The sequence below is a fragment of the Mastomys coucha genome, unplaced genomic scaffold (assembly GCF_008632895.1).
Source record: "Mastomys coucha isolate ucsf_1 unplaced genomic scaffold, UCSF_Mcou_1 pScaffold18, whole genome shotgun sequence".
NCBI classification, from domain to species: Eukaryota; Metazoa; Chordata; class Mammalia; order Rodentia; family Muridae; genus Mastomys; species Mastomys coucha.
This window is the reverse complement of record NW_022196900.1, coordinates 91,499,040-91,525,070: the sequence shown is the minus strand read 5'-3', so window position 1 is coordinate 91,525,070 and position 26,031 is coordinate 91,499,040. Positions and strand designations below refer to the sequence as shown.

The window sequence follows — 26,031 nt, the reverse complement described above, 5'->3', positions numbered from 1 at the left end:
ATATATATATATATATATATACATGTACATACATTTAAGCTGGCTGGGTACGGTGGCTGCTTTTAATCCCAGCACTCAGGAAACTGAGGCAGGAGAATCTCTGTGAGTTCAAGACCAGCGTGGTCTACAGAGTGAATTCCAGAGCAACCGGAGTTTCATAATAGAGAGCCTGTCTCGAAGCACATTCTTAAAAGACAAAGTATACTGCTGTGTCTCTGGACTTCCAGCACTTGAGATGTGCAGCAGGAAGGTCAGGAGCTTAAGGTCATCCTCTGCTACAGATGGAGTTTGGGGCCAGCCTGGGCTACAGGAGATCCTGTTAATAAGTAAATACATAGAAAAGGTTTTAAAAGCTTCTCTGACTTCCAGACCTCAGCACAGGTGGGGGCACAGATAAAAGGAGACTACACTTAGGCTCTCTCTCAACTTTCATCCCAGCACTCGGGAGCCAGAAGCAGGCAGATCTCTGTGAGTTTGAGGGCAGCCTGGTCTACAGAGTAAGTTCCAGGCTAGCCATGGCTACATAGTGAGATCTTGTCTCAACAGCAAGAACAACAGCAAAACAAAACCCAAAACAAACCACTACCAGCAAAACACAAACAAACTAAAGCTTACATCTATGTTGCTATACAGCTGCCCATGACACATCTAAACGGGGCCTGCTTATCTGTTCAGCTTTTATTTCTGAATTTCTTTTCCTGCCTGGGATTGAACCCAGGGCCTCCCACGTTCCAGGCTGGGTTCACTGAGCCACTGTCCCCAGCCCCATGGATGTTGTTGTTCTTGGCTAAATAACTGTTTCACCCACATTGCCAGTCTACCTAGCTCTTGGTCCAATGGTCTGATAGTTCTTAAAGCTGTCCCATGTCAGCAGGCTCACCCACAGGCATCTCCTGGTACCCAGCAGGGAACCAGTGCCCACTGAGCATGCTCCCTGTAACCTCCACAAATCCCACCAACAATCCTCCAGGTCCCTGTCATGGTTCACTGCACAGGTGACAGTGAGTTCACATGAGAATTCAGCTTGGGAAGGTGGTGCTGGGACATGGAGGAGGGAGGGAGGGCTCTGGCTGTTGACACTGTGTTACTGCACCACCACCCTACCCCCCACCCATGAACCCTCGCTCCTAACAGATACTCTCCAGACTGGTTAGAGTCCTTGTCTCAGCTGTCTTAGGCGTCTCTATCATCATCCATTCTCACGGGAGGAAGTTGAGGCAAAGGTGGGGACTTGGCCCAAGTTCACAATGGAGTAGCGGAGTAGTAGGTGTCAGAGCCAGATCCCGTTGTCTCCAGAAGCGAGTCAGGACTGTGGCCTTTGTTCTATAGTGTATCCTAGGGATGGAAGGCCAGCAGGCGTGAATGGCAAGGATTGGGGAGGAGGGGGAACTGCTTGGGAGGTCTCTTAGCAATCTAAGCAGCAGTGTGTACCAAGTGGCTGCCTGTTCCTTCTCCCTGTGTCTTGGGGGAGGGAGTCCCTGAGGATGTGGGCAGCTGACCCTGCCCCACCACCGTCCTGGCCACAGTCTCCCGACAGAGCTGCCCTTTGTCACTTGTTGCTGAGGCGAGTTTCTCATGGGTGACCGTGTAACATGCCCAGAACTTTCACATGCTCACCAATGTCCGCCCATCTCAGAACCTCAGTCAGAGACTTAAGCTTACAAGACCTGGTCGGTCCCCATCCCAACCTGGTCCCCATGGGACCGGGCTTACAGTCTCGGGCTCAGGGGCTATGTACTTCCATTAGAAGGCAGAGATAAAGGGAGAGAGGAGAAGGAAGGTACTGACTTCCACTTCCCATATCACCGGGCACACTCAGTATGCCATGGGGTCTAGGGATGCAGCCTGGCAGTTGGTAGGGAAGACAGAAGACCTGCAAGGATCGATGCTGCTGAGGGATGCCCTAGGGCAATCAGGAAGGGCCTCCTGGAGGAGGTGACTAGGGCTGAGCCCTGGGGACGGGTAAGAATTAAAGAGCCAAGCTCACCGCAGGACACCAGCTTCCTTCCCCACAGGCTCCTACCATCCTCTGTCTGGCCATGGGTTTCCTCTGTCTTTTATCTAGTCTGCCCTGAGAACCAGAGGAGGATTCAGGCTCCTGGAAGCTGGGGAAACTGAGGCTGAAGAGGGAAGGGATTCAGGTAGCTGCCTGGATACTACCTGTGGTCCGAGCCCGGTGGCTGCGGCTCCTGCGGGTCACCGGCTGCGCCTGAGAGGACCAGGGTTGGTGCTGGGCACGGTCCCCAGCGGAAGGCGCCCGGCCCTGATTGGAACAAGGTGGCGACGCCCCGCCGGCCGCATTGATCTCGCCCGGTGTTCCAGCCGCGGGGCGGGGCCGCACTGGGCTCTCTGCCGGCTTTCCCAGGTGTGGGGACACCCCGGGGAAATGGCTTTTCATGTGGTTGTGGCAAAGCCTTGCCACCCAGAGTGGAGGAGGACGGGGAATCGGGGGCACGCTGGCAGTGGGGAGGAGGGTCCGGAGGCTGGAGACCCACAGCCAGCCGGTGCCAGACCCCAGAGAGGGGTCGTCGGGGCTGCGGGACATTGTGTTCCCTTAATGTCCTTATTCCCGCTGTGTGCCACATAGGTTTGGGACTGCCCCCCACCCTCCCACGTACACACAGGGACACTGCTGCTCCTGTGTTGAGGGATCTGCCTGAGTCAGAGGTTCTTTTTAATTCTGGGTTGCTGATGTAGTTCAGTTGGTGAGGGCGCCTAGCATCAGGAAGCCCTGGACACAACCCTCCCCAGCTCCCAATAAACTAGAGATGGTGGTTCAGGCCTGTGATCGTGGCGGAGGCGGGGGTGGGGTGGAGTAGCGGAGGGACAGATGTTCAAGGCCATTCTCGGATACCCCAGACCTTCCCTCAATATACAAAAGAACCCAAGATGCCCAGGACCAGGTTATAGATATGAGACTGATACTGGGTCCACACTGGAGGGAGGGGTTTGGGCAGAATACCCGTGTCCAGCTCGCCTCGCTGGAGGCACAGGTCCACAGAGGGTGTGCTGAAGTGACCGGACACCTAGGAGACCGTGGAGGGCTATGGCATGCTACTAATGGGCATTTTCCTTTTGGCACACAGAAAGTTCTTCTAATTAAAACAAACTTGTATTACACTGATGTATTTGTATGTGTGCATGCTCAGGCATGTGTGCAGAGGTCAGAGGACAGCTTGTGGGAGTTGGTTCTCTCCTTCCACCATGTAGGACCCAGGGATCTAGTCGAGGTCATCAACCTTGGCAGTGGGCGCTTTTACCCCTGAGCTATCCTGCCCACTCCAGTTCTTCTTGAATCTTGAACTCAGATCCCTCATGCTTCATGGAATTCTCTCTGGTCTGGGACTAGCTCTAAGAAGTCTGGCCCTTGTTGTCAGTCAACGCCCGCTGGTTTCCAAGAAAATGAGCACTCTCAGACTAGCTAGCGGCTTTGCAGCATGGGGTTGTACTGAGGACAGGGTTGGGGGCAGTGGAGGACAAGAAGGGGTGGGGGTGTCACCGATTGCCTGTCCCTTTCTGCCTTGATGGGATTCTGCGGGCCTTGAACCCTCCTATGCTCTGTTTTTGTCTCCTAAGCTGTCCCTCCACCACCCCAGTCCACCCATGAAGACTTCAGCATGCCAGTCTCTTGTACTCCCTGCCTCAAGGCCTCTGCTAGCCTTCCTGCCCTCCCGTCCATTCATCTGTCTGTCTGTCTGTGTGCACAAATGAATTCAACTCTGCCTGGTCCCCCCTCCTTCTCTGAGCCTCCTTTGCAGGCAGAATCATAATGATGTCTACATCCTAACCCCAAAATCTGGGGATAAATCATCTTATAGGGCAAAGGTGGCTTAGCGGACGCCGTGCAGGTTAAGGCTCCAAGAGAACCCCGGGTTTGGAGACTAGCCTGGGCTACGCAGGTGGGCGTGGAGGCAGTGATGAGGACAGTCAGAGAGCTGTGGGGACAGCAGGGGAACTGGCATTGGGAGAAGACTGGATGGGAAGAGGGCGGGAGGCCAGGAGCCAGGGACATGGGACAGAGCGGGAACAGGACCCAGCAACTACAGCAGTCCCACAGCATCAGAACAGGGTGCAACTCCATCCATCCTTAGCCCTCATCGGATTCTCGTTGGTATTTCTGGCCACACTGGGCTTGTGGTCACTCTGGAGAGCGATAAGTACTGCCCTGGGTCCCAGCTCCTCTGCAGACATCAGTGCCCTGCAGGCAGCTCTTCTCTCCTGTGTCCTGGGTTACTGGGAGACAAGAGCTTTGCTCTAACTAGGGTCTCCCACACAGAGCAGATGGAAAAACTATAAGCCTGTTCCCAGGGCGGCAATGTTTCCTTGTTTATCTGAAGTCAGGAAACATGGGTGTCTTGTATGTTACATGGCTCCTCAGTCCCTCCCCTCATCTGAGGCAAATCCTGGTTACACACCCAGAGCTCAACACCCGCTCGAGCTGAGCCTAGTGTAGTGGTGGAGTGGGTGGACGCTCTAGCGCTTAGCTTAGTGTAGTGACCACTCCGGCTTCCAGACCACGGCCAGGAAAATGAAGGCAAATATTCTGGTATTCGAAACACCACGGCAAGAGGATTGTTGCAAGTTTGAGGTCAGCCTTGTCTACATGGTAAATTGTAGGCCAGCCAGGGCTACCTGGCAAGACCCTGTCTTAGAAAACAAAACAAAAACCAAACTGTCTCTACGCCAGGAGCGGTTCTGAGCTCTCTCTAATGGTCCATGGGCAATGAAGCCGGTGATGTCACTAACCCATTTTCCAGAGGATAAAACCAAGGCCCAGGAGACTCAGCTACAGAGTGTAAGAGCTGGGAAAGGCCCAGCACTCAGAGCAGGCCACGCCAGCCCTGTCTCCCTCCTTCCCCTCTTCTCACAGCAGAGTCTCTATTAGCATAAGGGGTCTTCATTTTATGACTACCAAACTCCTACTCACACACCAAAGCCCCATCTTCATTTCCCCCTCTTTGTGAAACTACCTCCAACACCCCCGGCTCTCTGTCCTGATGTCCTAGGAGGACTTGCTGGTGACTCTTTCCTTTCCAGGACTGTGATGCCCTGAGGACAGACATGGGTTATTTCCAGCTCTCAGGAGGGAAACGGAGGCTTCCCGGAGCTTTGCAGACCAGGCAAATGAGTGAAGTCTGCCTTTCCCACTCTGGGCCTTGGTTTTAGAGTTCAGAGTCCACAAGAGGGAAAAGAGAATCCTTTGCTCCCTCATCTCTTGAAACAAAACACATATTTTTCTGAGTATGAAAATAATACCTATTCATTAAGGAAAAATTGGGAAATAATAGAATTATGGAGAAGAAAATGAAAACCACCCCAACTCTGCCACCCAGAACCGTGGCTGGCGTCTGTCCTTTCGATGCTCCTTCGTCCTGTGGAGCTCTTACTGTCTCCCTTACCACACCTCCCCCCCAGCCCCCGCCCTGCACCTCCCTACCTCCCTGAGCTTCTTCGCTTCTTCCTATAATGCTGAGAATGCACAGCTCACACTGTTTGAATGACTCCACGTACTGTCACTGAGTTCCTTCCAGGATGGTAGTAACTAGAGGTTGCTGACCTGGGCCCCCAGATTGGGCCACCGTTGCGTTGCCTTGGGCTAACAACCAGCTCTCTAGGGTGTCCCTAGATTTCCATCCTTTTGAGGGACACCCCTCGATCACATCCCTGACCCTACCACCCTTAGGACAAACTCTGGGACAGGGATGCCTGGCCAGGAATGAGTGTCCTGCGCACTAGCCCCCAGCTGGTTCTCAGGTGTCCCCTCAGGGTCCCTCCTGGGCAAGAAGCCAGATGCACAGCCACCTTTCCTCTCAAGAAAAACCCATTCACACCCAAGGACTCCTGGCTCCATCTAAGAGTAAGAACACCCAACACCCCTTTTTTTGGTACTCCGTCCGACTCATGTCAAAGGCTTGCTATCTGTCTCAGATGCTCAGTTCTAAGTGGACAGTCATGGGTCTCCCCAGGCTTAGGATGCTGTGACCTCAGGCTAGACAAAGCTCACTTTTTAATAACCCACAAGCTGGCCAGGCACCAGTCCCTAGAGATCTGTGTTCTTGGAGGTGGGAGGGGTTGCCTCCTGCTCCACAGCAGAGGACTCAGAAATGCTATGGCTGGGCCTCACCACAGAGAATTTGCTGAGGCCCATGTATAGCCTCACCATGTATATTTTCCACCACAGGCTGCTGGTGCTGTCACTGAGAGCTGAGGGACCGGGGGCCTTGTGGTCTGGGTAGCTGAGCCTCTGCTCTGAGACACCTGCAGCTAGCTGTCAGCGGGCCGCAGCCTTATTTTTGCTGGGAATCAGAGTGAAGCTTTGGCCTGGCAGCCAGGTAGCCAGATCCTGCTTGGAATCCCTTTCTTCCGTGCTCTGGGAGTTTCTCCCTCCTCTCCGTTCACTGGCTCCACTATGGAGTGGAGCAGGCTTGGGTCCAGGTAGCAGGGAGAACTTCCCACCAGCTCCTCTCTACAGTCATCCTGTGTACCCACGGGCCTCATCCCTGCTGTGCTGGGAGCGCCCACCCCACCCCCAACCCCATCCCCCATCCAAAGACAAAGCATTCAACCTGCTTTGGTGCTAAGTGGATTCTTTTTTAAGGCTGTCTCACAGGAAGAAGAGGCCAGAAATGAGCTCTGGGGTTGCCCAGGACCCTGGGGACACTTCCTATTTGCATGTCTTTCCCCACCACCCCCAGAGACCTGTGGATTTCACCACACTCCTGAGACACTTCCCAGCTCTGGTACAGGAGGCTGTGGTGGCCTGAAGGTACCTGGTGTCCCCCTGTGTGAGTGCTGAAGAGCTCAAAGCCCAGTAGGGTATGGCCATCTTCTCTGTAGCCCTCTTGCCTCTCAGAGGCCCCACCCGAACACCGCTACCTCCGCCATCCCATCTGTGTTTAGACAGGAGCTGGGGCAGGTGTCTGGGGTCTCTAAGTGTGAGAGGTTTCCTGGTAAGAGAAGCGGGTCTAGCACTGTCTCCTCCTACCTAGGTGGGTGCGCCCTACCGTGGCAGGCCTGGCTGCCAAAGTGACTGAAACAACTGCGCTTGTGCATACACACCACACAGTAAGTAGGCACAGGGCCCAAAGCCCAAGGCCCAGGGCTCAGCATGCAGGGCATGAGGTAGCTATGGTGTCAAACACTGGTTGCTGTGTTGATCTAGTATAGTACCAAGAAGGGCAGGGATGGAAAGGGTTTGGGGAGGAACGGTTCCACTGAAGATAGGGGTGTACCTTGGAGCTGTGTGGAAGACGGGAAGGCTGCCAGCCCTGTGCTGTCAGGGCCTGAGGCAGTTGGACCTGGGGGATGCTTGCTGGGGGAATTGCTTTGGTTGGCCTCTCTTATTTATTGTCTGTTTAAACAATGGGGTTCATAAAGAGCATTAATTGAACCGCCATCCTCCCCACCCTGGGACGCAAATCACAAGACTGCAGTGAGAAACGGGGAAATACAGACAAATGACCAAACATGTCAAAGCCGGAGAGCTCATCCCTTGAGAGAATGGTGTGGGGGTGTGGGGGTGTGGGGGTAGGGGTGGGGAGGGTGGTGCTCCAGGAACAGGGTTGGGCTCTATCATACTACAACAGTGGCAAAGTTAGTCAAAAGGCTCTGCATCCCTTGCAAGGCCCCTGTGGAGCTCAGCCTTGTCTCTGTTGCCTCTGACAACCTTGAGGTAGGTGCTGTCCTCACTGGGTGCAGCGATCAACATTGAGTCAAAGATGGTTGAGCCCAGGCCCCTGGCTGCGGATGTCAGAGCTGAGATCAATCTCAGAATCTGGGGTTGGTGACCATGAGTGAGAATCCACCCTCAGCCCTAGGCTGAACTGCAGCTGGGCCTCTGGCAGAACTGCTCTCGTATCCCACTCTGCGTGGTATGTACCATGAAAAAGACAGACACGTCGCCAACATGAAACCCTGGATGCCGCAAACCAGGTCCCAGTCATGATCCTAGCTTGCTTCCTTGCCCAGGTGCCACCATCTTCAATCCCAGCCCTGGTGGCTGATGAAGCTACAGTCCCACTACTCTTGTTCACCAGGCCTCTTAGAAGCTACCCTCTAGCTCAACAGGGAAAAGTCAAAGGCCAAAGGCTTTATCACCAGCCCCAGTGTCCACAAAGTCAGGGCAGGAAGGGTGGCACCTCCTGCCATCCCAGGCCTGCAACATTAGGCCAATTCCCCAAGCTCCAGGTGCCCTTGGGCCTGGGCAGGCTGTGAGGCCACAGGGGCCTCACTGAGCTTGGGTTATCTATGGTTGGCCTGCAGAGTTGGCTCAGGGTACCGACCACAGACCCCACATCCCCACAATCTTTCCACTCCCGTTCTTTTCTCACCCGCACCCAAGACAGAGGGCTGGCACGGACCTGGGGTTACACGGAGGTCTGAAGGATTCTGCAGGCCCCTCAGGTACCATCTAAGCTCACTCTGGCTGAAGACCCTCTCTCTCTGTGCCTCAGTTTCCCACCTCTGGCCACCACCTTCTGAGAATTCACAGCCAGGTTCCACGGCCTCTTCCTCTGGGCCCTCAGACCCTCAGACCCATTCCTCAGGTGACAAACCGTCTCTCACCCCCACCCCCCATCCCACCACCTTGCCATCCCTACATACTTCTCCCTCTCTAGAGTTGTAGAATCATGTGACCAGTGTTCATGGGAGCCTGTAGGAGCCAAAGAATGTTTCTTCATGTAGGGAAACCCAGATTTTTGTGTAGCTGCCCTGTTGTGGCGAGGTGTGAGTGCTCCCAGGCCGGCTGCTTGGGCTTGAGCCCAAGCTGGGTTGATCTCTGGCAGGTGGAACAATCTCTTTGGTCCTTAGCATTTATTAAGTGGGGTTCATAGTAGGATATTCTAAAAGGGCTCACTGAGCAAAGGTATGGAAATCACTCAGTGCCTAAACCCTGCGACTATTTAAAAGTCGAGCCATCGTCGTTCATATTTTCTAGAGAGTCAGTTTTCAGTTGTCCTGGCAGGAATAGAGGTGCTCTAAAGAGACCCCAGTGTCGCTTTCAGAAACAACGGGTTCCAAGGAGCTGTATTGTCTCCCAGAGTCTCTAGCCGAGAGAGGGAAAGGCTGAAGTCTGGTGTCAGACCGAAGAGGCATTTGTCCTCTGGAAACGGGTTTTCACAGTCTGAGGACTCCACAGATCTCCTATCTAGAGAGACCAAAAGCCAGATAGATGGTGATGGGCAGGAGATGGGCGGGACCACACCTTGACCTGACTTAGCTATGCCCCTCTTGCTCTCTATTTAAACTGAAACCTCATGTCAGGACCTGAAGATAGACTTTTGGGGTCATTGGTTCTCTGTTTGTTCCCCTTCTTAATTTGACGTCACTAAGTAAGTCTTTCTCTCTCTCTTTTTAATTAACCTTCATTTTAACTGGTCCATTGAGAGCGTATGGCTGAGCCTGACTTGTTAGAGATGCCAGGATCCTAACAATTTCAGAACCACAGTGTGGATTTCTGAACTTTGCTTCTGTACCTTCTCCCCTAACACGCTCCTGTCACATCCTCTGCTGTTCCTGGCTGGTGCTGGTGGCAGGTGGAGACATTGCAGCTTTCCCTGAAACAGCCTATCCCGAGGTTGGCTAGGGTGGACCTTCTGAAGACCGCACTCACTAGCATACCGAAGGCTCTGAGAAGTCCTGAGAAGTCCCGCAACACAACCCTGTATGATACAGCATGCTCCGTCTTGCAGACTTTGAGCTCTGTCACTAAGTTCAGGGCCCGATACCTGTGTTGAACACATACAGGGACACCCTACTTTCATTTCCTGGGTCTCTAGGAAACAAGACAGGATTTAGAGCTTCAAGACATAGCAGCTCATGGTGAGGGAAGAGTGGTCCCCACTTACAGACATTCAAGATCCTCCCATCCCTCCTCTTCTGTCTGACTCTGCTCCACATCAGCTAGTGCTCCCCCCACCAAAAGGCAATTTGGAACTTCTTAGGTGTTTGTTTTCTCTCTGCAACATCCAATACAGTAAACAGAATGATCAGGAGCCATCTTCAAAACTGTGAATGCCTGGCGCATGGGACCTCCCGAGGTCTGAGAGAGGATGCAGGAAGCAGTGGGCATGCTGTTAGAAGAATAGCTAAAATGAAATCAACAGGGGGCTGGGGGGATGCTTCAGTGGTTAAGAACACGTGCTGCTCTTCCAGAGGATCAACGTTCTGTTCCTAGCTCACAACCCTCCGCTGTCTGGAACTCTATCTAGCTCCCGCGGATCTGAGCCTCTGCCCTTATGCACGAAGACTCAGTCACACACCTGAGCACACACACACAGACCCTCACACCTGTGCACACACTCAGAGACTGGCACACCTACACATAATTAGAATAAATAATACAAGTAAACATTTAAAATAAACCTCACAACCTGGCCTCAGTACACAGGCATCCCAGGTACTCAGAAAGTTGAGGTAAAAGGATCAAAAATTCAAGGCCAGCCTGGGCTATATATACAGAAGGGTTCACAAGGCCAGTCTGGGCTATATATATATATACAGACTCAGTTCACAAGGCCAGCCTTGACAACTTAATAAGATCCTATTTTAAAATCAAAAGGAGACTGGGGCTGTAGCTCAGTGATAGCATGCCTGCCCAGCATGTATGAGGCCCTGGGTTCAATTCTCAGCAGTGCAACAACAGACATATGAATGAATGAATGAATGTTAAGTATCCAGTGTATTCGTCGCACCAGACCGTGTCTGGAGTGGAGTGTTCAGGGTTTGTATGCAATGGTGATCAGGACTGGGGTGAGCAGTCAGAGAACATTTTCACCATCATGACCCTGAGACAGAATTCTTCTTAGCGTGATGACTGTGAACCGTTCTATGGTTCTGGTGTACTCTCCACATGGCCTCACACATGGTGGGAAACCACCCCATGGAGCATACTAGAAGGAAATACACCAAATGATGATGCCCTTTGTGTAGGGTGGGGTCTGCAGCTTGCTTTTAAACTCCGTGGGTTTTATGGGTGTTTTGTGACCTGAAATGCTATGGGTTCCGGGTTGGCTGGACTGTTTGTCCAGATGCTGTCACTGGCTCTGAAATCTGTGGTGCTTGCGCTCACCAATCTCATCTCTCTGTGTGTATGTACATCTCTGTGTGTGCGTGTAAGTGCTCATCTATATCCGTGTGTGCGTGTGCCTGTGGAGGCCAGAAGTCAACCCCATGTGTTCTTCACTTACTCTCTTCCTTAGTCTCTCCCATCCTAGTACTAACCAGGCCTGACCCTGCTTAGCTTTTGGGATCATACAAGATCAAGTGCATCCAGGGTGGTGTGTTCATAAACCAGCTTAGTTTCTGAGACAGGGTCTCCCAGTGAATGTGGAGCTGGTCTGTTGGATTAGACTGTCTCAGGACTCTCTCCCTGTCTCCTCTTCCCCAGTGCTGGGATTATAGGTGTGTGCTGTTATGTCCAGCTTTTCTGTGGGGTCTGGGAACCTAGGTTTAGGGTCTCATGCTCACCTAACAGGCGTTCTACCTTAACAAGCTTTCTCCCAGCCCGTTCGTTCACTAGTCAGTTGTGTACGGCGCAGACCGTGAGCGGACCATGAGGCTGTGGCAGCAACAGGGAAGTGAAGGCAGCCAGGTTTTTCGTGTTCTGAAGTGTCTGCTCTGAAATTGTGTTACTGTTTGATTTTTTTATTCAAAGCGTATTTTAAAATGATGTGTATGTATGTGTGTGTGCCTACTCATGCGTGCGGGTGTCTGCAGCCGCCAGATGTGCTGGATGGCCCGGAGATGCAGTTCCAGGAGGATGTGAGTCACTTGAGATGGGTGGTGGGGACTTGAACTCAGGTCCTCTGGAAAGAGCAGTTTACCCATGAAGCCATCTCTCCTGTTCTCTGTTTTTATTGTTTTGAGATGGAGTTTTAGGTAGTTCAGGCTAGCTTTAAAATCTTGATCTTCCTGCCTGTGCTTTCAGAGTGTGGGAGTACAGACCTGGGCCAACATGAGTGGCTGTCCCTGAAAATCCTCCCTGCCCCAGTAGTGGAGAGAGAGAGAGAGAGAGAGAGAGAGAGAGAGAGAGAGAGAGAGAGAGAGAGAGAGAGAGAGAGAGAGAATGTGTGTGTGTAGAGAACAACCTAGGGAGTTGGTCCTCGATCACCTAGTTTGACACGGGTATTTTGTTCGGCTGTGTGGGCCAGGCTAGGTGGCTTGTGAGCCCCAGGATTTCTTCCCCCTGCCTCCCATCTTGCTCCCTAGAGGCTCTGGCCTTATAGATGTGCACATGCGTGGCTGGTTTTCCATGGATTCTGGCAACCCAGGCTCCGATGCTCATGCTTTTGTAACAAGTATTTGGTTGCTGGGCCATCTCTCCATCTCTGTCCTGAAAAACCTAATGAATTTTGAACACGTGTCCTGCATCCACATTTTGCATTGTGTCCTGAAAATATCACTAACTGTCTGGGTCCCTGGGGTGTCCCTGAGCTAGGTCTCATTTTGGCTGATTGGAGTCCTGGACAGACCACGGACTCGGCCATCCCTGGAACAGTCTATGTGCTTGAAAAGCAGTGTGCTGTGCCTATCTGGCTGTGTGTCTAGAGAGAGGGATAAACAGAGGCCGGAGCAGCTTGGGAGCCCTGTGGGCGCGCCACACTCGTGCACGCATGCGCATACAGAACGTATCGCCACTGTGCCCGCCTGCGTAGGCCTATTTCAGGGAGCCGCGTGTGTGTCACGGAAGGTAGGATAGCCACCGCTGCCCAGCCTGCGCTCTGCCTGGACTCCACCTGCCTGCCTTGAAGTCATGCCCAGCTCTCACAGCCGACTGTCGCCTTCCTCGCTCTTCTCTCGTGTCTTCTCCACAGGACACATAAGCTCCCACCTCCAGGAACTCCTCCTCCGTGTGACCCTTTCATCCCGTTTATTCCGGGTGTTCCAATAACCCTTCTTATCCCCCCAGATCTGTCTATTGTGGAACTGGTTCCTCAAGAACATTCTGGAAGTCTCTGAACAGGGCTGGGAACAACCAGGAGGAGTTCTGTGGCGGAGGCGGTACATCTGGGCGGTAAGAAAGGAGACATACCCCAGGGAGGAGGTGGCTTTTACATCACACAGACCTTGACCTTTGCTAGGCACTGACCTCTTGCTGAGCCTCCGTTTTTTGCCAATGGTGACACGGTGATAACAATGACTCTGTCCACTGTGTGGATTCTCGTGGAGCGTAAGTGGAAATGAGACCTGACTCCCACGGAACCACCCCAGTGCCTGGCGCACAGGAAGTGGCCAGTAGGTGCAGATCCCGCCTCCCTAACTCTGCCCTTTGGCTTTGCTAGGAGAAGGACCCTCTAACACTCAACATCTGGGTGCGTTTGGAACTCATTTATGATGCTCATTCCACTACAATGTAGACTCGATGTGCTCATAAGTATCTACAGAGGTCGTGGGAGGCTGAGTCAGGGCTGTCGGAGATCTGAGTGGGGCTGCGGCTGGCTCTCAGGGCTCCCGAAGTCCTTAACTGTGGGGCTTGGGGAAGAGCTGCCTCCCTTCTGGGCCTCGCTTCTCCCATCTGTAAACGGTGTGGATGCTACAGGTTGGGTATCAGCCCCAGGGAGACAAGCATAGCTGCCTGCTGTTCTCATTCCTGCATGCTTACGGGCAGTAGGTCAGCAGTTCTCAACCTGTGGGTCACAACCCCTTTAGGGGCTGCATATCAGATGTTTACAATATGATGCAGAACAGTAGCAGAATTACAGTTATGAAGTAGTATAAAAATAACTATAATAATAAATATATAATTTATAAAAATAATAAATATATTAAATAAATAAATATAATAATAAATATAATAAATTATATACACACACACACACATATATAATGGTTGGGGAGTCACGGCAACATGAAGAACCATATTAAATGTTGCAGCTTTAGGAAGGTGGAGAACCACTGCCGTAGCACCACCAGAGGGTTCAGTAGTACCCACAGAAGAGGAGAGAGAGATGATGGGGAAAAGCAGACCGCCTCTCCCAGCGAGCTGCAGGGCCCAGGCCTCAGACACTAGCACAGCCTGAGCATCTGCCTTCCCTAGCCAACAGACCACAGTGGAGCCACAGTGGAGAAGCAGACGGCGCTGTAAGGAGAAGCACAGAGAGCGGGTGCCTTTCAGCCCTGGTTCCCGGGAGGCCAAGGCCCCTCTTCTGCTTTCTTTGGAAATACAAAACAGGTCTCTCTTCCTACAGCTACAAGTAACATAGAGTCCATGTTGAGAACAAAAGCCTCTGGACTCCGATAGCTCTGCTGGCTCCGGGTGGCTGGAGCTGCAGCTGGCATTTTATTTCCTTTCTTCTTTGCCTGAAGACTGCTTTGTGGGGCTTCCTTCCCTTTTCCTCGACTTGGCTTCACGTAGAGAGCAGGGGCCAGGGAGATGTCAGGGTTTCCCCACGAGCCTCACTAACCCGCGAGGAACTCTGCTCCCGATCTGCACGCTCGCTCGGGACCTGTAATTCTTCCTAAGACACCCTGGATCTGGATCAATGCTACCTCCCAGCAGGAGCCCAAGGCCTCCAGGGCTGGGTGGACAGGGCCAGCACCTAAGGCAGACCTAGAGGAGATCCTCTAAGGGAGAGTTCTTACGCAGCAACCAGCACCCCAAGGTGAGATGGGTCTGGGGAGCTAAAGAAGCTCTCCAGTCCTCCGCCCCCTCCCTTTACCTTCTTCCCTTTCCTTCGGGACCTTCGAGGGCCCCCCACAACATCTGATGCCTCTCACATTAGCCACTCCCTCTTCCTGGAAGATCTAAAGGGGCCAGATGTTGACCGACAGATGTTCAGGTGGGAGACAAGAAAGAACCCACATCAGTTACAGTCCCATGGCAGCGGGTCCCTGGCAGGAGTCAAGGCTCCCATGGACTCTCCTCTGGAAGGTGTTTGGGTGACCGTGGCAACCTCAAAAACTGTAACTTATATGCAGCTCTCCTCTCCGCCCACACGCAAGTCTGCGCCTTGTGCCAAAAATGCCTTTCCCAGACTTAAAAGAAAACCCCAAAGAGGAACCTAGACCTCTGAACCGCTAGCACCCATAGGCTGGGAGAGTTCTGGCTCGATGTTCAGAGAAAAACCCAGCCAGTTGAGGGGAAGTGAAGAGGGCATGGAAATGCGCCATGGAACAGCAGTGCCCGCTTGTCCCTTCCTCCCTCAGTCACTACCGCTCAGGTCCCCCCCAGCGCCCCCCATCAACTCCCCCCACCTCCCGAAGCACGGGACACTGAGCATCATTTGGGAGCCCACACCCACTCCCTGGAACTCTCTTTGGATGCTTCAAGGGTGAAGGGTGGCAACAACAGGTACCCCAGTTCCTGGGAAAAGAGGTTCTTGAAAGGGGTGGCCTTGAAGCTGGGTCTTGAGGAGAGAGGCATGGCTCTTACCTCAGAGCCATTCCCCACCCCCCACCTCCCACCCCCCGCCCCGAGTGCTGGAAGAGGAAGAATATGAATTCCTAATACTTTGTGGCATTGATGAAGGCCTTGACCTGTCGGGTTCTGTACTACCCTCATCCTAGCCCTAGGCCATCCAAATAGCCTTCAGTGGGTGCTGTTCACGTCTCTCATTTTACAGAGAGAACAAGTACAGAGAGGTGGGACACTTCTCTCTAGGATGCACAGCAAAGACGTGGATATAGCCGGGTGTATACAGCTGAATTGTGTCCTGTGTCCTCCTCCCCAGTCCCCATGTGCAAAGGGCCTTGCAGTCTTTCTGAGCTGCCCAGCTCTCCCTAGGAAGGCGGGAGCCATATGCTAGAGAATGTGAGAGCAAGCTGGAGGCTTCAGACAGGAGGCCAATGTGTGGCATACACTCTTAGCCTATGCTGTGCACGGGGCTTTGGGTTGCACCACATTCCCAGCCCCAACCCCTTTTATACAACGGGTAAAATTCCTCTTTGAAATTCCTGCTCCATTCTCTCTCTCTCTCTCTCTCTCTCTCTCTCTCTCTCTTCCTTTTCTTCTGTCTCTGCCTGTCTGTCTCTGTCTCTCTCTTTGTCTGACTCTGTCTCTGTCATTCTTCCTCTCCCCGCTCTCTCTTCCTCTTTGTCTGTCTCTGTCTCTCTCTTCATCTGACTCTGTCCCTGTCCTTCTCCCTCTCTTCCCCTCCCCTTTTCTCTTTCTCTGTCTGTCTCTGTCTCTCTCTCTCTCTCATTTCTTGAAACAGTTTCAGGCTGACTTTGAGCTTGCCATTAGAGGGGAGCAATGACCTTAAATGCCTGATCCTCCTGCCTCCATCTCCCGAGTGCTAAGAATTACAGGCACGCTCGGCTTGATGCAGTGGTGAGAATCAAACCCAGACCTCACGCACAGTAAGCCAGCACTCTACCAAATGAACCACGTTCCTAGCCCCAATCCCCTCTATACAACGGGTAAAATTGAGGTTCGAGGGAGCCAAGCTGCTAAGTAGCTTCAAGCCATGAGCCCTGAACTAAGTGCAAGGTGCGCAGCAGTTCCCCCAGGTGTTGAGGAAAAACAAAACAACAAAAACAAAAAAAAACAAAAACAAAAATCAAAACCGGCTCCCCTGAAGCTGAACTGAACCTTTCACAGGCCCACGCCTCCCTTGGGGCTCTGTTTCTTCATCTAAGAAGTAAGAAGGGTGCTGCCATCTGCCCACTCCTCCTCCGGAATGACTTGTTACTGAGATGCTAGTCTCAGTGCTTGTCCTGCCTTCTGAAGGCAGGACCCAGTTCATTCTGCCCAGTCCCTCCACTCCACCATGAGTAGCGCCCAGGGCCCTTCCCCAGGAGCTGCTGTTTCAAGGCCTGTGCTGGGGCCCAGACAGGACATCCAGGCTCTGAAGCCACTCCTTCCTCTTTCCCTTCCTCCCTCCCTCCCTTCTCTGGAAATGACACAAGCAGTCCTCACACTGGCTCTGGGATCTGAGGCTCTGAGCTCCAAGGTCCTGGTCTGTTGCAGATGATCTTAGAGAGACTCCTGGAGAGTGGATGGAGATGAAGGCTGGGCTGGGATGTAGCTCAGCAGTAGCACAGTTACCTAGAATGCCTAGGGCTCTAGGCATTCCTCCCCACGCACACACACACACACGATTCACTAAGCACAGGTCTGCAGATGCCACAAATCCAGACATGTACATCAATCAGAATAGAAGGCAGTTATAGCTATGTGATTTTTGACAAAGAAGCCAAAATGCACATTGTAGTAAAGACAGCATCTTCAACAGACAGTATGAGGAAGATTGGGTTCCCCTGGGATGGAAAACAAAGAGAGGTGCTTATCCCAATCCTGCACAGGAAGAACTCCAAATGGGTCAAAGAATTTTTTTTTGCGGGGCCCGGGGCAGGGGGGAGGCGTTATTTATTTTTTATCTTATGCGTGAGGGTTTGCCTGCATGTATGTATGTGCACCTCATGCATGCAGTGCCTGTGGAGGACAGAAGAGGGCGCTAGACACCCTGGAACTGGAATTTTAGATAGTTATGAGCCGTTGTGTGCAGACTGGGAATCAAATCTGGAAGAGCAGTCAGTGCTCTTAACCTCTGAGCCATCTCCCCGGCCTTGGGTCAAAGGTCTTAATGTCAGACCTTAGACACTGACTCTGTTGGAAGAAAAAAAATAAGGAAAACGCTTCCAGATACAGGTTGCCTTTCTGAGTGGAATTCTTGTTCAGGTTAACTACCTGAACTAACTTAACTAGGCCAACAACTGACAATCGTCAATTGTTCAAAGAGGAAAAGGCTCCATAGAGCAAAGGGAGCGATCCTTACAAGCAACAGCTTGCAGAATGGTAGAACTTGCTTGCTTGCTCTGTACCTGACGAAATACTGTCTAGAATATACAAACAAGAACAAAATGAGCAGACAATTCTCCAAAGATGACATGCAAACGGACAGTAAGTAGATTTTTTAAAAACCAGCTTCTCCAGCGTAAGACAATCAAAACCACACTGCGTACATTTCACCCCGGTCAGAATGGTGGGCATCAAGAAAGCCAGCAAATGCTGGCAAGGCAAAAGGGAGTCGTTCCGTAGCTGGTAGGAAGCTGATCTTGCCACAGTGTAAGTCAGCTAGAGGGTCTTCAAAAAACTAGAAAGAGCTGGGTGTGGTGGCTCACACCCTTACTACCAGGATTTTGGAGGCAGAAGAAGGCAGATATCTTTAGTTTGAAGCCAACCTTGTCTACATAGCAAGTTCCAGGTCAGCCATGACTGCATAATGAGACCCCATTCAAACAACAAACAAACAAGCAACCCTACAAATAAAATTTCCACATGGTCCAGTTATACTGCTCCTGGGCGGTCACTCAAAAGAATCCCAGTGCAGCAGAGGACAAGGGAAAGTGTATGCGTGCATGTGTACATGCATGTGTGTGTACTGTATGTATGTTTGTATGTATGTATGTATGTATGTATGTATGTATATATATTGTGTGCATGTGATATATATATACATATATATATATACATATATGAATCTTTTCATCCATAAAGAAGAATGTGGACCCGTCACATGCAAGAAAATGGAGCAGCCACAGACAATCACACTGAGCAAATTAAATCAGCTTCAGAAATATAAGTAATATGCTTTCTCTCATTTGTGGGTCCTAGATTTTGTATAGATACCTACAATCATGTATATATGTATATATGACAAAAAAGTGGAAGTGAAACTGCCCAGGGGGCCAGAGGACCAAGTGGACGGGGAGGGGCAAGCAGGGAGAAGGAGGGGGATGTGGAGAAAAATGCTCCAAATATAATCTATGTGTCTGATGGTTTTTTTTAAAAAAAATTAATTTAAGAACTTTTACATTTAAAAAAATTTAAATAGAGAGCCTGCCAATGGTAGGCTCCTAGGAGTTGGGGTTAAGAGCCGGCCTTCTGGATGCTGTACTGAACCCCGAGTTCAGGGTTGTCTCCCCGCCTCTCAGAAGGCCAGGTCAGCCAGATGCTAGACTTTTTCCTCAGTCATTACTCTCTTCTTGTCTTACAGAGTCTTCTGGAAGGTCATGTTTTCAGGCCCCTCCCCTTCAGGTAACCAAGCAAGCCTCAGCTTTGATGTGGCCACCTCAAGGCCCAGCCATCAATGGGTCCACTATCTGACCTGCAGGGCCGCCAGGGGCCGCCGGTTGGCCGTAGTGGATGCGGATGAGGCCTGGACACACAGTCCCACTGTGTGGGGCCAGCTCACACACATCCAGATCCTGTGGCCAGTGAGGGGCTCCTAGGAACTTCTTTCCAGCCTTGGGGGGTGGGGTGAGACAGACAGGGTGGTTTGAGGAGATGGTTTTTGTAGGGAGGCCTTAGGAGCTGCCATCAAAGAGGCCTGGTAGACACGGCGCCATGGTGGGTAGGGGAAAGACTGGCGGTCAGTCATCTCCCGCCAAGCTCAATGGAGGAGAAGGCCATGGGGTCAAATGCTCAGGGTGGGCAACCACCAGGATGGGCTGTCACTGGGGGGATTCCTTGGACTTTGAGATATTGGGTGCTAAATCCCCCCCACCCCCCCAATCTCCCTGTCACTAGCTGCAGGCTAAAGCTTTCTTTCTATCCAGTGTCATTCAAGTCAGGCAGTTTAGGCTAGACATGACGAGACCCATTTTGTCAGCACCCGGCTACCACATAGGAATGAATGCCCATGCCTAAGAGTCCAGTTCCCATTTCTCCCCAATGTCTGAGCTGCGCAGGGTTCCCCTCTGAGCAGGGCTCTCCTCTGAGCAGGGCTCCCCTCTGAGCAGGGCTCCCCTCTGAGCAGGGCTCTCTGCTCATCTGGTTTTGTCCATTAGGCCCCAGAAGATTGGTGATACCACCATCTCCTGCAGAAGGGGAAACTGAGGCACAGGGTGGTGACGTGATCTCCCTGTGTGAGCTAGGAGAGGCAGCACGGAAGCTTCATCCAGAGTGTAGCTGCAGAGCCTAAGCTTGGCAAGGTCTTGTGGAACGGCTGAATTGACAAGCCAAGGCTACCTCTGTAGAGGGTGCCCCCAAATCTGCACGCCCCAGCAGTGCAACCGACTTCTTCAGATCCTAACCCCCACCCGACAGCCTCTCTTGCCAGCTGTGTGTTCGGGAGAGAGACTCTGCCTGTGAATGAGCAATGCCAGGTACCTGCAGCTTGAAGGTGCCCTAAGGCCAAGAAGGGCCTCGGGTTGCGGCTCCCAACAGAGCTTAAGATGGCCGCTTGAGCCCTCCATTCTCTCCTTGGCTTCTGTTGCAGGGTGGGCTCCTTTCCTCCAAGGAAAACCATGGGATGTCGTGGGCCCAGTGAAGGGCCTGACTCGAGGGCAGGATTGAGAAAGCATGAAGGGGGTCCCCCCCCCATAGCTTCTGGAGGTTTTCACGAAAGCCCTGCCTGACTGAGAAGGCCCAGTTGTCTGTCCCTTGTTGTTGCCTCCAGAGGCTCCACATGTCAGCTGAGCAGAGAGGGCATGGAGAGACGGATGCCAGAGAAAACAGAGATGAAGTTATTCTTGTCTGGGGGACCCAGGGCTCCCCAACAGTGCAGGGGACACACCCTGGGTGGGGTCAGGGACACACAGGGGTTGGAGTCAGCCTGTCCTCAGAGCACCAACTCTAACTCTTTTACCATGAAAGAGTGGCACTCAGAGACATCAGGGCCTTGCTGGGAGTCACACAGCACACGGGCATTGGTGGCACTCAGAGACATCAGGGCCTCGCTGGGAGCCACACAGCACATGGGCATTGGTGGCCACCAGAGGACTGGGCTTTCTGCCAGCACTGCCCAAGACAGCATGGGTGAATTTCCAGACCCAAACCCAACACTTGCTGATCCCACAGTCTGAGATGGGAACCTGGAATATGGCATTTTCAAGCTCTCTAGGAGTGGGGCTGGGAGCCTCACTGAGGGAGTGAGGAGGGTCAGAGTTTGGGGGAGGCAGGACAGGAGAAGCCGAGAGGCTGTGGGAGAGCCGAGACAAGGCATCTCTATTGCAACACTCCTAAGGTGGAGGATCCCGAGAGCCAGTGTGTGCGAACGCAGTGGTGCGGAGGTTCATGACCTGAGCAGAAACCCAGGGGGTCCATGACCCCAGCTGGAAACAATGACAATTTCCCCTCTGCTAGCAACCTTGAGACAACTTTTAGCATCTTTTTTCCACCATGACAGTGTCACTAACGGAAACCACAGGTTGTGTTCGGTCTCGGGAGGGGGTCATGGCAGATGACCCTTTATATCTATTGTCAGCACCCCCCCCCTCCTGAGTTACACTAGTTTTTCGATCCACAGGGAGGGCCGCTGTCACTCAGGTGTCTCCAGAGAGGTCCAAGGTCACAATTCACCAGCTGGCCTTAATATATTGGAAACTGTTCCCCTAGCACTGGTGCTCTCCAGAATCCTTTTGAATATGTTTTGTCTTTAAATGGTGCAATTTGAGGAGTGACAGGTTTCCTGAGAGGCCAGGATGGTGTGTGGCTACCGGGGATCCTGAGGCTGAGAGAGAGCTAGGAGACAAGGGCAGGATATCTCTTTGGGATCTCCAGGCTGCCCGGTGACTCCAACCTCTCAGGTACCTTGCACCTGCTGACCGGGGGACCAGTCACTCTGCCAAGCGACCTCTTTCTTCTTGGGCCATAGCTGCTATGGCTCCTTCTTTGTCCTCCAGCTGCCACTTCCAGGGCTTTGTGTCAGGACCCCCATCCAAGGCAGCCGGCGCCAGCTAGCCCTGTCTTCTACGGTTCCTTTGTTTTAAGTTCAACTTCTCTATCTTGCTCACGGAGGGCAAATGGTTTTTATAAACTCATATTTTCTCGCCGAGCAATTTTGCTTTGAATTAATACGGAAGACTACAAAGGGTGCATACATAGTACAGCAGCCTGGAAGTTACAGGACCCGGGGCAACCATTTATCACCAGCCACAGCCAGGTTCGGAGGGAGCATCCCTTCTCCCGTGGCTCAACCACAATCAAAGCACACAGCCTGCCTCAGGCTTCCCAGGTCATCAGGAAAGAATGGAACTTATTCTTAGACAAGTTCTTGCCACACAGACCCAAAGGTGTCCCAAACCCTCTAGAACCAAGTGCGAGTACTGCCATGGTCACAGCTGACCACAGCAGATCTCTGTGTCTTCTCTGGCCACTTCAACTCAAAAAAGGCACTGTCTCCCAACCCTAGAATTCTAGAATATTCTCCAGAGGAGCTAGTCCCTCTCTAGTCCCTTGAACAGCTCTAAGAAATGCTCCCTGCACAGCTCAGACAACAGAACACCACAGCTAGAGGGAACTCGTCAGAGGCAGAGGCGTTAGTAGTCTGTAGTGGGTCATTTGTCGAGATTGGCACAGCTGTGTGGCTGAAGCCTGGGGACTGGGGTGCCCTGATCTCAGGCGATCACCCTGTGGACTCCTGCTAAGGAATAGGAAAGTGGCCGAGGTATGAGAAACCAGCCCACCTCAAAGGCCAGAGGCAGGGCAGGTCTCTCTGGGGTTCAGTCTAAATCAGAGGCTTCAACTCAGACATCTTGGCCCTATCCTCACTGAGGGACAAACCCCAGATTTCTGGGTCCTTCTGTGCCATGAATAGAGACAAAAGCTGCCCCCAGACACTTTCCTCTGTGGCCAATACTTGAGACTCTCCAGGGACAGGGTCTCCCACAGTATCTGCCCGTGTTGAGCAGATTCTCATAGAGGCCTGTGGGTCCTTTCTCCACCCTTTGTCTCAACTGAACTGGGAGTGCACAGAGAATACTGGAGGTGCTCCTCAAGATCTAGCTCTAGGCCCGGGCACAGCCCTGGCCCTGCTTGCCTCCCACAGGCCTCCCAGTACATCTGACCTCTGTCTGTTTGAGCCCTGGTCTGGGCAGATTATCCCCGGTGTCCTGTGGGGGAGGCAGGAACCCAAGGGCCACGCTTTTGCCTTGCTCTCTCCATCTCAGAACCCTCTGAGGTCTATAGGTGGCCACTGCCACTGTCACATACTTGACCAGCTAAGAATCAAACTTATACCGCGACGCTCATACCAGGAGACCACGGAGGCCACGGATCCCTTTCCCCATTTAAGTTCTTAGAGGCTAGCCACTGAGGTGGCCAGAGCAGCGGATGAGAGGGTGACGGTCTGAGAACAATACAGCTCGACACTGAGGAGAGCCAAGCAGATCCCCACCGTCGGCACTTACCTCGGATGAAGGTCGGCGTATAGTTGGGGAAGGAGTCGAAGATGCTGTTGGAAGCCATACCGCACGCTGACAGTGGCAAGAAGTCGGCCTCGGGGGGGTTGGGTTGGACTGCTGTTTTGTTATATATATATTTTTTTCAAGTTGCTTTCGAAAATAAAAAAGGGGAGGTGTTCCTTCTTTTTTTTTTTAAGTTTGGTTTCTTTTTTTTTTCTCCTGCTACGAAAAAGAAAAAAAAAAGAAAAGAAAGAAAAAAAATGGGGAAAGAACGCGAGAGTGTCTGTGGGCGAGAGAGAAGAAAATCTCCAAGGAAAGAAAGTTTCGGTTTGTACCCAAGAATTTGGCTTCCCAGTCCCACAGGAATGTCTAGCCACAAATTCTCAACAGCACTATGTGCAGAGTATCATTAAATGGTGGGAAGGGGCTCTGGGCAGTCAGGGCGGAGGAGCCCGGGGCTGCAGCAGGGAGACCAGACTCAGCAGCCTGGATGAATGAATGAATGAACGAGGCTCACCCTCCACGGAGCCCAATCTGTGGCGGGGGCCAGGGTGGCCAGGGGGTGGGGACGTCAGGAGCCAACCAGCTCCTTGCAGGGCCCTGGAGGCGGCGAGGGCCTGGCCTTGTGGTTCTGTGGTTGAGGGACCAGGCCTTCCCAGTGTCAACCCAATCTCAATCACAGGATGCAAGAAGCCAGCTCTCGGCCTAGGTCCATTGGCTAGGCCACTGTCACCTGGGCTGTGATGTCACAGCCCCTTAGAAGATCTTGTGGCTACACGCCCCCTTCCTCCTTTGGAGGCTGAAAGGAGAAGAATAAAAAGAAAGAGAAAAGGTAGGGTTTCTGTTTGTGGATTTGGCCTCACCGTGGAACCCAGGAAGCTGGCTGAGCCGGGAGCCCGGCGAGTGGGCAGCCGGCTGTGGTCTGCAGTGGCCCCGGAGACACCGTCATAATGAAAGGCAATGCTGGCCTGGCTGACTCTTCCCCAGGAGCCAAAGCTTGTTTCCCCTAGAGGGTGGAGGACCCCTCCCCATGGCTGTCACTGCCCTGGGCTGCGGCTGACACCCTGCCATACCCGTCACCACACTGCCAGGCAGAGGCATCCACATATGTGGCTGGGTGGCACTTCGGGGGGTTTTATGGGAGTTGGGATTTATGTACAAATTGGAAACACATGAAATACAGCTGCTGTGGCCTGCCCACCAAGAAAGGCCTTGCTTGGGAAAGCTGTGGCATGGCCGCGCTGGGACCTAGGACCGCCCCTCCTCCCTGCTGGAGCCTGGGGCCTGAGCTCACACTGGTCCAGGGCCTTTGGATGCCCTTGCTTCCTGACTCAGGGCCTGTGCATCGGACAGGCCCTCTGTCGGGTGTGCCAAAGCTCAGAAAGGCTCAGAAAGCAGGGATGATACTTCACTCTGTTCCTGTTATCTCAGAAGCCTGTCAGGTGATGGGACAAAGGGAGGGAGGCTCTTCCTATTTCCCTCAAGAGATCTTCCCTCCCAGTTCCCAGGCCACACCAGAGACCAGAGCCATGGAGAAGCCCAAGATCTCACTCACGGCCTTCTAGAGCTAGATTAGAATTCCCGCCTTCAGCTTCTCCTACCCAGGCCTCAGTCAGGACACCGTAACGGCCTTCACTGTCCTTTGAGCTATCTTCAGACCTCAGACAGGTGTTCTGCAGCTTGGACACCACACCGGCTCTTCCCCAGAGAGTCTGAGCCAGGGGTCAGGTCCCGGTGCCAGCCTTGACTCAGGTCTAACACTTAGGGGAGGAGGGGCTTATTTAGGCCCTGAACTTTTCTACCCTCTCAGTTAACTCGGATCTTCTGTCGGAAAGAAGTGTTCCATCTGAACCTTAGGTTTGGTCTTCCGTACTGCCGAGGTCGGAGTGAATTTGAGTTCTAGGGCTCTGGAGACGCTTTCGGGCCCTGAAACTGCTAGGCACTGGGGCCTTTCACTTCCCTTCCCTGGGCCTCAGTTTATATTCCTGTAAAATGGGGATGACACCTTGGTCGGCGGAGTCTTGCTGACTGAGGGTTTGGCACACACTAGTTTCCTTGGTGCCGTCTCCGTGACGCAACAGGGCTCTGTTATGAGTAAGCCGGGCAGGGAACCAGCAGTAGGGAGAAGGCTACTTCACTCTCACCAGCAGTAAACGGAGTCAGATGGCCCAGCCTGGCCCTGGGTGTCAGGGTCAGTGATGGAGGCGACACCTGTTTGGCGGGGGGGTCTTTGGAGAAGTCTGGGGCCTGCAATGTGACACAGAGCAGGAAACATGGCAGGAAGACCCCCTTTTCTAGAAATGGAAACTGAACCCCCCCAACCCCGGGTACGTAGACTCATCCAAGCACCCCCGAGTGAGTCAATGGGACCCAGCTCCCCGCTCCCAGCAAGTGTCTGTTTCCATTGTGCCACCACCGCCCCCTCCACTTTCTAACTTCTCACCCCACCCCACTGCTTTTTCCACATCTACGTGTGCCCCCTAAGCTCTTGTCACTCGATCACCTTGAGGGGCTCCCCCTTTCTGGAAACTGAGCCTAGGCCCAGGAACTGGAGGCAGCCTAAGGGGCTTACGTAGGGGCTCAGGGGTACATCCTAACCTCGGGTCCTGAGCTGCCTGCCGTTCTCCTGCAAGGCAGCCATTTTTGCTGAAGCCCAGGCAAGATCCTCACCCATCTTTCCCATTGAGAGACTTATAATTTCCACATGCAGGCTGCCTTGAGCACTTGGGGAAACGCAGAGGCTGGAGCCAGCTGTACCTGAAGCCTGCCTTTGGTTCTGGCTGCTGTGAGATCTTGCAGGCCTCATCCTTCTGAGCCTGGTTTCCTGGACCATGTGGCCAACTGTGGTACTCCTCTCACCCCCCATGCCCCATGCAGTAAGAGGAGCCAAAGAGAGAGAGAAAAAAAACATGAATAGAATTGGCTCATTGTTGAAGCTCAGTTCCCAATTCCCACCCTCCCTCC

At 52.7% G+C, this 26,031-nt stretch overlaps 1 protein-coding gene across 1 annotated transcript in view; it reads right to left on the bottom strand.

The window, feature by feature from the left end:
• The window catches only part of Runx3 (RUNX family transcription factor 3), a 59,406-nt gene extending 36,154 nt beyond the window's left edge, over window positions 1-23,252 (bottom strand). The window contains exon 1 of the mRNA XM_031379042.1: window positions 23,074-23,252. Within this exon, the coding sequence (XP_031234902.1) occupies window positions 23,074-23,131 (58 nt within the window). The 5' untranslated portion in view covers window positions 23,132-23,252. The remainder of the gene's footprint in view (window positions 1-23,073) is intronic.
• Window positions 23,253-26,031: the final 2,779 nt, after the last annotated feature.